Genomic DNA, 13,816 nt, shown 5'->3' with positions numbered 1-13,816 from the left:
TCCGACCCCGCCACTTCAGGATGGAATCCCTACGGTCAGTGATCGCCGCCATGGAAACCGGGGAGTTTCTCTGCTCGGTGGACATTCAAGATGCTTACCTTCATGCTCCCATTTGTGTACAGCATCAGAAATTCCTTCGGTTTGCAATCCAAGACAATCACTACCAATTCACGGCCCTTCCTTTCGGCCTGGCGTCTGCCCCCAGGGTTTTCACCAAGATCATGGCGGCGGTCATGGCCATTCTTCGTTCCAGGGGGATTCTAATTATCCCCTACCTGGACGATCTGTTGATCAAAAGGTCGTCTCATCGAGTTTGTGCTCGAAGTCTCCAAATCTCTCTGGACACTCTGACTCGTCTCGGCTGGATTATCAACCAAGACAAGTCCTCTCTGATTCCTTACCAGCGCCTGTCCTTCCTGGGCATGCAGTTCGAAACGAACTTGGCTCGGGTCTTTCTCCCAAAAGACAAATTCACCGTTCTCCTCAAAGCAGTCTGTTCTCTGAAACACCCAGCTCCTCGCTCACTTCGATTCTGCATGGGAGTCCTGGGAAAGATGGTTGCCTCCATGGAGGGCGTACCCTTCACCCAGTTCGCCTTCCTCTCCAAGTTCGTCAGTCTCTAACCTGGTGGAATCTGTCCTCCTCACTCCTGAGAGGAAGATCCTTTCTTCTCCTTCAGTGGCAGGTCATCACCACTGATGCCAGTCTGCTTGGATGGGGAGCAGTCTTCCGACATCACACAGCGCAGGGTCACTGGTCCACCCAGGAGGCTCTTCTTCCCATCAACCTCCTGAAGATCAGAGCAATCTTCCTTGCCCTACTCCACTGGCAGTCTCTCCTGACGGGCCTATGCGTCCACATTCAATCGGACAATGCCACGGCCGTGGCGTATTTGAACCACCAGGGCGGGACTCTCAGCAGTCAAGTAGTGGCGGAATCAGCAAAGATTCTTCGGTGGGCGGAACGTCACGTTTCGGCCATATCAGCCGTTCACATTCCAGGGGTCGAAAATTGGGCAGCTGACTTCCTCAACCGCCAACGTCTGGCAGCGGGCGAGTGGTCTTTCCATCCCGCAGTCTTCGATCAATTTTGTCTTCGCTGGGGCTCTCCAGACGTCGACTTTATGGCGTCTCGGATGAACCACAAGGTGCCTCAGTTTGTCGCCAGATCCCAGGATCCTCTGGCCATCGACCACGACGTTCTGGTAGCACTGTGGTCCCAGTTTAAATTTCCCTACCTGTTCCCCCCCCCCCCCCCCCCTCTTCCCTTGATCCCAAGGGTAGTAAAAAAGATAAAGTTAGAGGGGATTCCTGTTATCCTGATAGCGCCAGACTGGCCAAGGCGCCCTTGGTACGAGGAGCTAGTAAACATGCTCGCGGATGCCCCTTGGAATCTCCCAGATCGGCCAGACCTTCTCTCGCAGGGCCCTCTCTTCCACCAGAGTTCTCAGTCTCTGAGTTTAACAGCCATGCCTAAAGGAGTCCGGCTTTTCTCCACAGGTCATACAGACCATGATCAGTGCCAGAAAGCCGGCGTCTTCTCGCATTTACCATAGGTACTGGAAGGTTTTCTTCCAGTGGTGCAAAACAAACGAAGTCTTTCCAATGTCTTTTCCCCTTCCGGACTTCCTTGGCTTCCTTCAGTCAGGTCTCGACTCGGGTTTGTCCCTCAGTACCCTAAAGGATCAAGTCTCCGCTTTGTCCATTCTTTTCCAAAGGGACATTTCTCAGGTAAAGACCTTTCTACAGGGAGTTGCGCATCTTGCCCCTCCTTTCCGTTCCACGTTGGAACCTTGGGACCTTAATCTGGTTGTCGGTGCTCTTCAGGCCGCTCCCTTCGAAACTCTTCAGGACGTGTCATTTTCCCTTCTTTCTTGGAAGGTGGCCTTCCTCATTGCTATCACATCTATTTGGAGGGTCTCCGAGTTGGCAGCCCTATCCTGCCGTTTCTGATTCTTCATCCGGATAAGGTCGTTCTTAGACCGGTCCCTGAGTTTCTTCCCAAGGTGGTCTATGCTTTCCACATCAATGAGGACATCGTCCACCCCTCATTTTGTCCTTACCCGGTTCATCCCCTGTAGAGGTCTCTTCACAAATTGGATGTGGTCAGGGCCATTCGGGTTTATCTGTCTAGAACTGCCCCTTTCCGTCAAACCGATTCTCTCCTTGTCAAAATCAACGATCTCCTGTTGGATTCGCTCAGCGATATCGGAATCCTACCGTGTTCATGAGACACGGCCCCCTGTGGGTGTGCAAGCCCACTCCACCAGAGCTGTCGGAGCTTCTTGGGCTGTTCGTCACCAGGCCTCCGCCCTGCAGGTTTGCAAGGCCGCAACCTGGTCGTCTTTGCACACTTTTACGAGGTTCTATAGGGTTCATACCCAAGCCTCGTCTGATGCAGGTTTTGGTAGGAAGGTGCTACAGGCGGCGGTTGCGCACTGCTCGACCTGAGCCATTGTCTTAGTTTTTTCTACCCACCTTGTTCTGGGACTGCTTTTGGACGTCCCACGGTTGTCTGTGTCCCCAATGAAGCGATAAAGAAAGAGGGATTTTTGGTACTTACCGTAAAATTTCTTTCTTGGAGCCTTCATTGGGGGACACAGCACCCTCCCTACTTGTTTTTTCTGGTACCGTGTTTGGGGCCTGGTGCCCCAGTTGAGTTGGAACTTATACTTTGAGTTATGTCGCTTATCCTACTGCTTTTTACACCAACTGAGGTGCTTGGTGCTTGTCGGTGGGTGTATACTGTCAGGGAGGAGCTACTCTTTTTCCCTTTTTGCATAGTGTCAGCCTCCTAGCAGCAGCAGCAGCATACACCCATGGTTGTCTGTGTCCCCCAATGAAGGCTCCAAGAAAGAGATTTTACGGGAAGTACCAAAAATCCCTTTTTTACCACCTAAATGTTGATAACTTCTGAACAGGCTGCTACAGTATAGCCGGCAGACTTCAAGGCCATTATTTTGCCATGAATTGCCATGGCAAGCATCAGGACCACACAATCAAGCTCTTAGGATGCCTATGGGGCTGAAAGTCCCCACACTCTGTTAACCATCTCGATGCTGTAGTCATTGTTGATAGCCGCATTTAAGGGGTTAAACAACTATAGTCTGTACCAATACAAATCATGGCAAATGCGGCAAGTTATCACTTATGGTGATCAAATGACGATATGAAAGAGGTCCCCAAGTAGTACTTATGTGTAAAATATCACTTTTACTAATACATTTTAAAAAACAGGAAATTACATTAAAACAGGGGTGCTTGGTCCTATAATGAGGGACTTCATGTGCCTATGAGGCGTCTCTTGAAGAAGCAGTGCGAAACGCGCTTTGGGTCAGAGGGACGCCGAGAGGATTCCATGTGGCTGCACATCAGGTACTGATACACCTTAAAATGTATTACTGTTTGAGCTTTGTCATTGCACTATTGAGTACAGTTATGTCCTTCCATGTTGGAATGCCAAGGAGGTTCATTTGAGGCACTTGTACATACCCCATGTGAAAGAGGAATTTTCTGCTCAAGCATATAGGGATATATTTGTCATTATTTATGCAGCCAATTTTTAAGAATACCCAATGGTAATGAAGTCCCTCATCATAGGACCAAGCACCCCTGTTTTAATGTAATTTCCTGTTTTTTAAGATTTATTAATAAAAGTGATATTTTACACATAAGTACTAATGGGGATCTCTTTCATATCGTCATTTGATCACCATAAGTGATAAGTTGTTGAACACAGTAATACATAACCCGCGATGTGATGGGTGACATCATTTTGGGCATGTCATTGTGAATATGAAATGCAGCAAGTTGTCAGCTATACTGTACAGCTGACAGCTACAGGATTGTTACCGGTCAGGGGATGCTAGTCTCTTATAACAGGTCAGTAAAAAGACATATTGATGGTCACAAAAGGGTTTAAGGGTACAAGTGTGGTTGACCACAGTTCTGCAAACACCTAAAAAGATGGATGCCAAACTGAGTCCAAAGTGACTCCAACAGCCACATTATAGTGAGTAGTTCCATTTGAATTGCATTTTTGTGGGATTTAGGCTATGTGCACACGTCAGGATTTCTTGCAGAAATTTCCTGACCAAAACTGGACATTTTCTGCAAGAAATCCGCATGCGTTTTTTTTCGCATTTTTTGCTAGTTTTTCTTGGGGTTTTTTTGCGGATTTTTCCGGAGGTTCCAAATGCAATAATATATTGGGAAATCTGCAAAAAATCAGCAAAATTAATGAACATGCTGCGTTTTTTACCGTGATGCGGTTTCTTTTTCGCGAAAAAAAACGCAACATATGCACAAAAATTGCGGAATGCATTCTAAATGATGGGATGCATATGTATGCGTTTTTTATGCGTTTTTATAGCGAAAAAAACCGCGAAAAATCCAGAACGTGTGCATATACCCTTACATGGAAATTCACGACGTAAGTGCGCAGTGTAGAACAGAAGAACATGATCCCAGCTTTATACCGATAGCGATCAAAATGTTATGTACCCCGAACTGTTACCAATTAAACCCCTAGTTTATCCTGCACAAAACCAACCTCACTGCGCCTAAATCGCAGTAAGCAGCCACATGTTGGCATTATTGTAGCAGGGAGAGCCTATTTAACAATTTACAGGTTGTGTGTCGCCATAAGCACACGCTGGGCACATTGTATGGGGGTGCTACAATATATGGGGACTCTACACTGTATGAAGGCACAATGTATGGCCCCTAAACAGGCAGATTTGCAATTCTCCAGAATAAAGCACTGTGCGGATGTTATGAAATAGTCACTGCAGCTGTAGATTAATTCATTGAGAGGTACAATTTCTACAATAGGGTCACTTTTGGTGTTTTTCTAGTGTTTTGGCACCTTAGGGGCTCCGCAAATGTGGCCTGTAAACTATTCTAGTAGCCTTCTCAGCCCTGATGTGTTGTCAAACAGTAGTTTCTGATGACATGTGGGGTATCACCGCATTTGGGAGAAATTGTGCAATAAATTCTGGGCTCTAGCTTCACCAATTTTTCTGTCAATATGGCCATTTGAGGGCTTGTTTTTTGCATGACGAGTTGTACTTTTGAACGACACCATTGATTTTACCATATAATGTACTGGAAAATGAGAAAAGAATTCCTAGTGTGGTGAAATTGCACAAAAAAATTGGAATTCCATAATTGCTTTTCATGTTTTTTGTTTTACTATGTTTACTAAATGCTGAGACTGAAACTTACCTGCCATTATGATTCTTTAGGTCATTACGAGTTCCCAGATAGCAAACATATAGGTTTTTCTTTATTTATGTGGTGAAAAAAAATCTAAAATTTTTTATTTATTTATTTTTTTTAAAAAGGCAATTTTACAATACCTGTAGCGTCTCCATTTTTTGGGATCTGGGGCTGGGTGACACTTTGTTTGCCTAGGGCCGGCATCCATAGCAGTAAAGCAATGACAAGCATGGGGGTCTTCTCCAGAACCCATATTGTCATGCCAACCCTTCGGCGCCCTGTGATCATGTGACGGTGCAGCGATGGGTGAGTCTTATGATTCGCTTCCTGTAAGCGTGAGTTAAATGCTGCTGTCAAAGATTATTATTAGGTGGATTGCGATTACACCTGCGGCTGTTAGGGTAACATGACATCAGATCAAATCAGGTGTCACGTGCCAGAAAACATGCAGGCTCAGCGCCGGAGCCCTCATCAAAGGGGGATACCCCACTTATGACGTACCTATACGTCATAGTCCGTGAAGGGGTAAACTCTTGTGTGAATAACAAATTTGCAGCAAATATACACCTATGGGTTCAAAATACTCATTACACCCCCAGATGAATTCCTTAGCAGTGAAGTTTCCAATATTATTATTATTATTATTATTATTTATTATTATAGCGCCATTTATTCCATGGCGCTTTAACATGTGAGGAGGGGTATACATAATAAAAACATATACAATAATCTTGAACAATATAAGTCACAACTGGTACAGGAGGAGGAGAGAGAACCCTGCCCGCGAGAGCTCACAATCTACAAGATGGAATCACTTGAGGTGTGATGGGGGGTGGAGTTCTACTGATGTGGCACTTCAGGGGCTCGGCTAATGGAGACCACAATCTATTCAAATGGAATCTGCATTCTAAACACCAAGTAGCGCTCCTTCCCATTCGATCCCTGCCGTGAATTCAAACAGCAGTATACAACCGCGTATGGGCTACTGCGACGTTCAGTTAAAATTACATGACAAACTATGGATTCCGTTTTCTCCTATTACACCTCGTGGAAATAATAAATTTGGTGCTAAAACAGTATTTTAGTGGAAATAATGTACATTTTTTTTGTTTTGACATCTAATAATAATAATCTTTATTTATATAGCGCCAACATATTCCACAGCACTTTACAATTAAGCAGGGACATATACAGACAAATTCAATACAAGTTAAGACAATTTAAACAGTGACATTAGGAGTGAGGTCCCTGCTCGCAAGCTTACAATCTACAAGGAAATGGGGGGACACAATAGGTGAAAAGTGCTTGTTATTTCAGGTCTGGCAATTATAATAAATAGGGATTTTCATACAAAGCTGCATGATCCGGTCATCAGCCCGTGTGTTTAAGTGCAATAGTCAAGTATCAAGTGCAGTTATCGGGCGCATGGAGGGTGTGGAGACAGATGAATAGTAGGGTGCAGATTCAGAGTAATATTTGGAGGGAGGGAACAGGGCAAAGTTAGTTTACTGAGTAGTTGATGTGGTAGGCTTGTTTGAAGAGATGGGTTTTTAGAGCGCGCTTGAATAGGTCGGGGCTAGGTATCAGTCTGATCGTCTAGGGAAGTGCATTCCAGAGAGCTGGCGCAGCACGAGAGAAGTCTTGTAGACATCTAAATGTTATAAAATTTTGTGACTCACCTCTAGGTTAAAAATACTCCGTACACCCCTAGATGAATTCCATGAGGGGTCTAGTTTCAAAAATGGGATCACTTGTAGGGGATTTCTGCTGTTTTGGCATGTCAAGGGTTTTGCAAATGCGACATGGCATTCACAATCTACTCCAAATTTATGCTCCACAAATCAAATGGCGCTCGTTCCCTTCCAAGCCCTGCCAGTTGCTCAAACAGCAGTTTTTGATCACATATGGGGTATCTTCATGTTTAGAATCAATTGCTTAACAAATTATGGGGTCCATTTTTTCCATTATCCATTGTGAAAATTACAAATTTGGAGCTAAATTGACATTTTAGCAGAAAAAAAAGAACTTCTGTTTTCACATCCACATTTTAAAAAGTTTTATGAAGCCCCTATGGGCTCTACACCCCCCTAGATGAATTTTTATGTTATTAATTTCCAAAATGTAGGGGTTTCTGCTGCTTTGGTACCTCAGGGGCTTTTCAAATGAGACATGGTGTCAGCAATCTATTCCAGCTAAATTTACAATCCAAATACTAAATGTTGCTTCTTCCCTTCCAAACTGAACTTTTTAACTACATGTGGGGTATCCCCACACTCAGAAGACAGTGGGTAACACATTTTGTGGTCCACTTTGTCATGTTACCTCTTGCAAAAGTGAAAACTTTGGGGCTAAAGCTAAATTTGCGTGAAAAAAAAATATGAACGTTTTAAATATGACTACCTAATTTTTGTAAAATTCTGTGTAGTACCTGTTGGTGCAAAATGTTCACTCTACCCCTGGATAAAATCCTTGACAGTTGTCATTTCAAGAATGGGGTCACTTGTGGGGGGGGTTCTGTTGTTTGGGTGCCTTTGGGGCCCTGCAAATGCGACATGGTGCCCACAATCTACTTGAGCCAAATTTGTGTTTGAAAATTCAAATGGTGCTCCATCCTATCCGAGCTCTGTTGTGTTTCCAAATAGATATTTCTGACCACATGTGGGGTATCGGCGTTCTCATAAAAAAACAGGTACTAAATTGTGGGGTCCATTTTCTTGTGATATTCCTTATAAAAATGAAATATATATAGGCCCCTCGAAGTCCATTTCAGTCTGAATAGTTCCCTAGACAAACAGGTTTTGTACATTTCTTGAAAAAAGTAGAAATTGCTGCTAACCGTTTAACTCTGGTGCAGATGTAAAGTAGACAATATGGGAAATGTTATTTATTAATTATGTACAGCATTACTAACTGGTTTAAGGATATAAAAATGTAAAGTTTGAAAATTGCAAAATCTTCACCAAAATTCCGATATTTTCACAAATAAAGTACAGTTTGTCACAAAAAAACATTCTCAGAATCACTGGGATATCAAAAATTAAAATTGATAATTAGCTCGGTCACTAAAGAGAACCTGTCGACACAATTTTGTAATGCTAAGACATGACTGTAATTCAGATTAAATAGATACATTTGGTAAACAAATCCATTTTCTTGTTCTTCCTTATTCACCATTTGAAGTTTTCTGATCTATAGATTTCAGTGCACTGGGTTTTCTCCTCCCTGTCTGTGATTTCTCAGCCTCTCCTCCGACTTCTGGTCTTTGCATCACAGGTCACTGCTTTTTCAGTGACCTGCCTCATCTGTTGGAAATTTTGATGTGTTGCCATCATTCCGTCTTTGCTGTGGATGACGTGTGCTCTGATTGAGTTCTCTGCTTAATGACTTCTTTTAGAGGTGAAAGCATGTGCCACCTGTGTCAATGACTACACTATTTTCTTGTAGACCAGCCTGGAACTCAATGTGCACATGCGCCACCCATGTCAATGCCGACAAGATTTCAAACCGAGGATTCAGGTCACTGAAAAAGCAATGATCGGAGGCAGGCAGGGGGAAGGGGAATCACAGACAGTAAGAGAAGACCCAGGTCACAGTCCGGCCCCTGAGCACCGATCTCATATTAGCAGAAAACCTTAAATGCTGATTACAGAAGAACAACAAAGCAAATTTCTTCACCAAAGGTATCAATGTAATCAGTATTACAGTGCAGTTACAACTATGTCTATACTTATACATTACAACATTTTTCTGACCGGTTCTCTTGTTTCTGGGATTGATTTTATGGCTAGAATAAAAAATGCACAGCTTGTGACTTTCAACAGTCTCCAAACCTTGTTGGACTGTCCTTTTAATTTATACCCTTCGTCAATATAGGTGTTCTGTGCATAAATGTATGCAGTTATGATGGCAAATACCAGAATTTCTAGCTGCATAATAAGTAAGACTCTTCTTCTGTTCACCCTGATCAGTCACACCAATCAGCAGTTCTTTGTTTCACTGTGTTGGCATGAGACCCATTACATCCAATGAAATGTGTCAGGCCTGAAAACATTAACCCCTTCTTTACTGTAACAGGTGAAAACATGCCGCCTACATATACCATTCAATTTCTACATATTATTGGAGGTCAAGTTTTTTCTTTTGTTTCACAGACTTGTTTTGTGGGACACATATACAATACAATAGTTATTTTTACCTTCCAAGTTTGTGATTTGATGTATTGTTGTTTTTCCCCTTCAGATAAATCTAATCGAATAAAGCAGTTTGATAATATGTTAAATTTGAAAGAGGAAACATTACGGAGGAGGTTTGCAGATACTTACAATGCTATTGTGTGGTTGCGAGAAAATATGGAAAAGTTTAAGAAACGTGTGTGTTTGCCCATCATGCTTGAAGTAAGTATTGCCAAAAGAGGCAAGAATAACATTAAAAAGGGTGTTTGTGCCTGTTTCTCACAGTATTGTATGTTACTGTTCATGTAATGCCACTTGTCACACAAATACATGCACATTCAAGGTCTGTCACATTTTCTGCTGGTCCCTGCTTGGAATTAGTGGGTTATCTGCATTTTAGTTATGCGAAGTAATAGCTTAGAGACTATTCATATGATGTCTTATTTCATCTGGTATTGGCATGTTTTGTGTTACTTTTTCTGTTTCTACGTAAAGTATTCTCTGTTTGTGAAGGTCAGGTACACCTTGTGGAGCACAGAAAACTTTGCTCCTTCTTCGTAGGCACTGAGCTGTAAGAATGCGCCTGTGGTTTCAGAAACCCTTCTCAAAGAAGACCAGTTTTCTTTGTTGTTTATTTATTTATTTAATTTTTTTGCAAGTACAGTTTTCCTGTTAGCCAACTCCTCACAAGTGCTCCCTCTCACTAGAGAGAGCCACATTGCAGGGGTGAGCCCTTAAATCTCAGCCTGGAGATATAGAGAAGCAGAAATGGGAAAGGAAGTACTCTTTTTGGTAAGTATTTTAGGTCACCATTCCCACTTCATCCATTTCTACACTCCTCCATGCCCAATAGCTAGTGTGAAGGTCTTCCCAACAAGACTGGACAGCCTGGTAGACTCCCAGGGTCACAACAACCCCTAGAAAAGCTCCCATTTATCTTCCAATCCGTGCTCCTTCTGAATACTTGTATAAAATTCTGCTCTAGCCTCTGACTTGGAACATGGTCTTTTTGTTGGCAATTATTTCAGTTCGGTTACCCTGTCCTACTATTCCAGATTTTGCACAAGGTAAGACGATGCTTCGTTTTGTACTTCCTTTCTTTACAATGGTTCTCTCCTCTTTCCGCCTCAATGAAAATATGCTGAGCATGTTGTGCCATCTCATTTTAAAGAGCACTCCTTTCACAATCTAAAAAAGTGTTGGTATTTATGGATTTACCTGTGGTTCATCTCCTCATTTTTGCATTCAGATTCCCTATTTTGTTTGAGAGGGTCTGTTGAAGCGCCTACTGGCCTCCAGGACACCTCTCCTTAGTTGGCCATTAGTAAGATGTACTGGGTCTAGGGAGGCAGTTCTTTTTCTTTTTAAGAGTTTGCTTTACTAGGGCAGTGGATGCGTCAGGCATCTGCTCTCTGTGTGCAAACTGCCACCTGGTCTTCCCTACTCTAGATTCTAGGGTCGGCTGCGCTGGCTCCCATGGCATCCATTGTTTTTCCATTTGTCCTTTCTCTTGTTTTCCTCTTGGGGACTGTTTTAGAACAATCTGTGTCACCAAGAACCTGAGTAGGAAAAAAAGATTTGGAGGCATTTTTTTCCTTTTCTATGCTGGTTCTCATTTTATAGTTCAATTGTTATTGAAATTTTAATTTCATTAAAATGCTACTTTTTTGTTGTTGTTGCCCCTACTCAAGTACTTATTAGTTTAGCTCAATATCTGCAACAGAGTTATAGCATGGCAGGAGGAGGTATCACTAGTGCTTGTGGTCAGCCTCCTAGTGCCAACAGCGTGTACCCAAGCTGCTTGCGTGCTCGAATAAACAGAACAAGGAAATAATGTTTTGGTCCTGTTACTATAGGCTTTCTTCCTTTTGAGATAGTTTCAATTTAGTAGTCACTTGTATATGCTTTGCCATGTCCATCAGAAGTTTTTCTGAAAAAAATCTAATTTGGTTGGATTCTATTCCTCTCCCCACCACCCGCATGAATTACAAAAGTAATATCATATACTGTCATATACTGAAGTGATACAGTTTTTTTTCATTTAGGGGCAATAAAGTACCTAAAAATGCAGCATTGCCTGTTACTGCAGCTCAATCCTGTTCATTTGAATGGGCTGAGTCTCGACCACGCCTGGCTCGCTCTGTGACTCCATTAACAATAAGGCTGTGTGCACACATTCCGGATTTTTCGCATTTTTTTCACTTTTTTTGCTATAAAAACGCATACATATGCGTCCCATCATTTAGAATGCATTCCACAATTTTTGTGCATATGATGTGTTTTTTACCGCGAAAAAAACGCATCGCGGTAAAAAACGCATCATGTTCATTAATTTTGCAGATTTCCCACTATATTATTGCATTGGGAACCTTCGGAAAAATCAGCAAAAAAAACGCACAAAAAACTGAGAAAAACCGTGAGAAAAACGTATGTAGATTTCTTGCAGAAAATGTCCAGTTTTCTTCAGGAAATTTCTGCAAGAAATCCTGATGTGTGCACATAGCCTAAAGGTGCTCTGGTGGGCAACCCCTGACCGAGCAACGGAAGCAAAGACCGTTCATTGAAAATTCTGGAAAATAGGACCAGATTTCCCTTTTGTTGAACAAGGAATTGTTCGTTTTTTGTTTTTTTTTGTGGTTTCATTATCCTTACCTTCTTCAAAGAGCCATCACTTTATTTTTCTGTCGACCTAGACTTATGTGGGCTTGTTTTTTCTGTGGTTAGACAGCTGTTTTTATTGATACCAATTTGTTACATACAACAATTTTATCGCTTTTGCATTTTTTTAGGATGTGTGATGTCTGAAAATTGCAATTCTGATGTTTTTATTTTTTTCCTTTTACTGTGTTTTACCATACAAGTTCACAAATGTTACATTTTGCTAGATTCGACTTTACAGACACTGTTATACCAAATTTTTTTCCCCTTTATTTTTAATAAAAAAAGGGGTTGATTTATATTTTTTTTCTTAATATTTTTTTGCGTTATTTTTTTAGTTATCTTGGGGTACTTTTATTATGTACTGTAATACTACAGTATTGCAGTGTATAAGAAAAATCATGATCTGTTGATCTCAGCCTAAGGGCTCGCTCACACGACCATATAAATCGGATGCGTGCAACCCAATTAAAAATCGAATTGCAGTCGGCCCAGTGTTATCCTTTGGGGCAAGGCACATCTGCGATTATTTTCTCATGCTGATTCAGTATGAGAAAACAATTGCAGCATGCTGCGATTGGCACCGAGAATCGGATCGCACTCACAAATACAAGTCTATAGGTGTGTGTGAAACATTGGACTGCACTCGTACGTCATCTGAGTGCAGTCCAATTATTGCGGACACTGGCAATGAAGGAGATGGAGAAATTACTTTCTCCTTCTGCTGCGATTCTCTCATGCGAGCAAATCAGAGCATAGTGCACGGACACTTGGCTCAAACTCTGACAGTGTTTGATTCGAGTCTCATTTGCATAATTTACCCAATTCTCTCTCGCGAGAGAACACACACTTCTTGTAACCCTGGCCTGAGTTTCACAGGAGTTCCAAGATGGTAGGCGTTTTGACCTTAAAAAGGCCCTAGGGTGCCTAGTTTGTCCATTGGTACCCTGTAATCGCATCTCGGACCACTGATGCAACCATGAGCCCACAACTCCTCCATGTAAATGCCATTGTCCGAGATTGATAGCAGCTACGTGGATAATAACCTCGGCCAGAGCTCCAATAAGACTGTGGCTATTAAATACAGATGCCAGCATCAACCGCATGTGGCGCAGGCTTAGTTCCTGAGCCCCTCCATGCTTGCAGACCCCTGCCAAGGAAACATATTCACATCTTCATGCGGTAAGGGATTAAAGGAATTCTTAACTACTTCTATTGCCATCTGAGACATTAGACACATGCCTCCATCTGTAGTGTCCTTTACGTTTCCTAGGCACAAATGAATTCCACCTTGTGAGCAGCCCTATTGGCAGTACACATGTGCTAGACAATTGCTTTGGCTATGAAGTAATAAGAAGGTTAAATATATCAGGCAAAAGTAAAAGCAAAAAATATATTTTATTGTCTGTATACATTCAAGGTCTTGCTGTTTATTTGTAATTCAGCATTACATTCATTTATTCTTGCACAGATTAATGTGAAAAACCACCAGCATGCCAAATATGTGGAAAATCATATTTCTGTGAATGACATGAGGGCCTTTGTCTTTGAAAGCCAAGAGGATATGGACACATTTTTGAAAGAGGTAAGATGAACTGTAAAAGATGGAAGAAAAAGTGACAACCTTCATTGGATTTTGCTTTTTTGTTTTCGTTAACATAACATTTTAATAAGGGGAACACATCAGGTCTTTTTTGCCCTCCCATGCTGTCATCATTATCTTATTTTATTTTCTCACTTATATAGCTCCATTAATGCTTTACAAAC

At 42.1% G+C, this 13,816-nt stretch overlaps 1 protein-coding gene across 2 annotated transcripts in view; it reads left to right on the top strand.

Moving 5' to 3' along the window:
• SMC5 (structural maintenance of chromosomes 5) overlaps window positions 1-13,816 on the top strand; it is a 290,983-nt gene that overhangs the window by 60,576 nt on the left and 216,591 nt on the right. For both annotated transcript variants that reach the window (XM_077249064.1, XM_077249065.1), the window contains exons 10-11: window positions 9,459-9,613; window positions 13,521-13,634. In XM_077249064.1, coding sequence (XP_077105179.1) covers window positions 9,459-9,613; window positions 13,521-13,634 — 269 coding nt within the window. The remainder of the gene's footprint in view (window positions 1-9,458; window positions 9,614-13,520; window positions 13,635-13,816) is intronic.

This window comes from Ranitomeya variabilis, chromosome 1 (assembly GCF_051348905.1).
Source record: "Ranitomeya variabilis isolate aRanVar5 chromosome 1, aRanVar5.hap1, whole genome shotgun sequence".
NCBI classification, from domain to species: Eukaryota; Metazoa; Chordata; class Amphibia; order Anura; family Dendrobatidae; genus Ranitomeya; species Ranitomeya variabilis.
The sequence above is the reverse complement of the archived record's forward strand: the minus strand, read 5'-3'. Positions and strand labels throughout refer to the sequence as shown.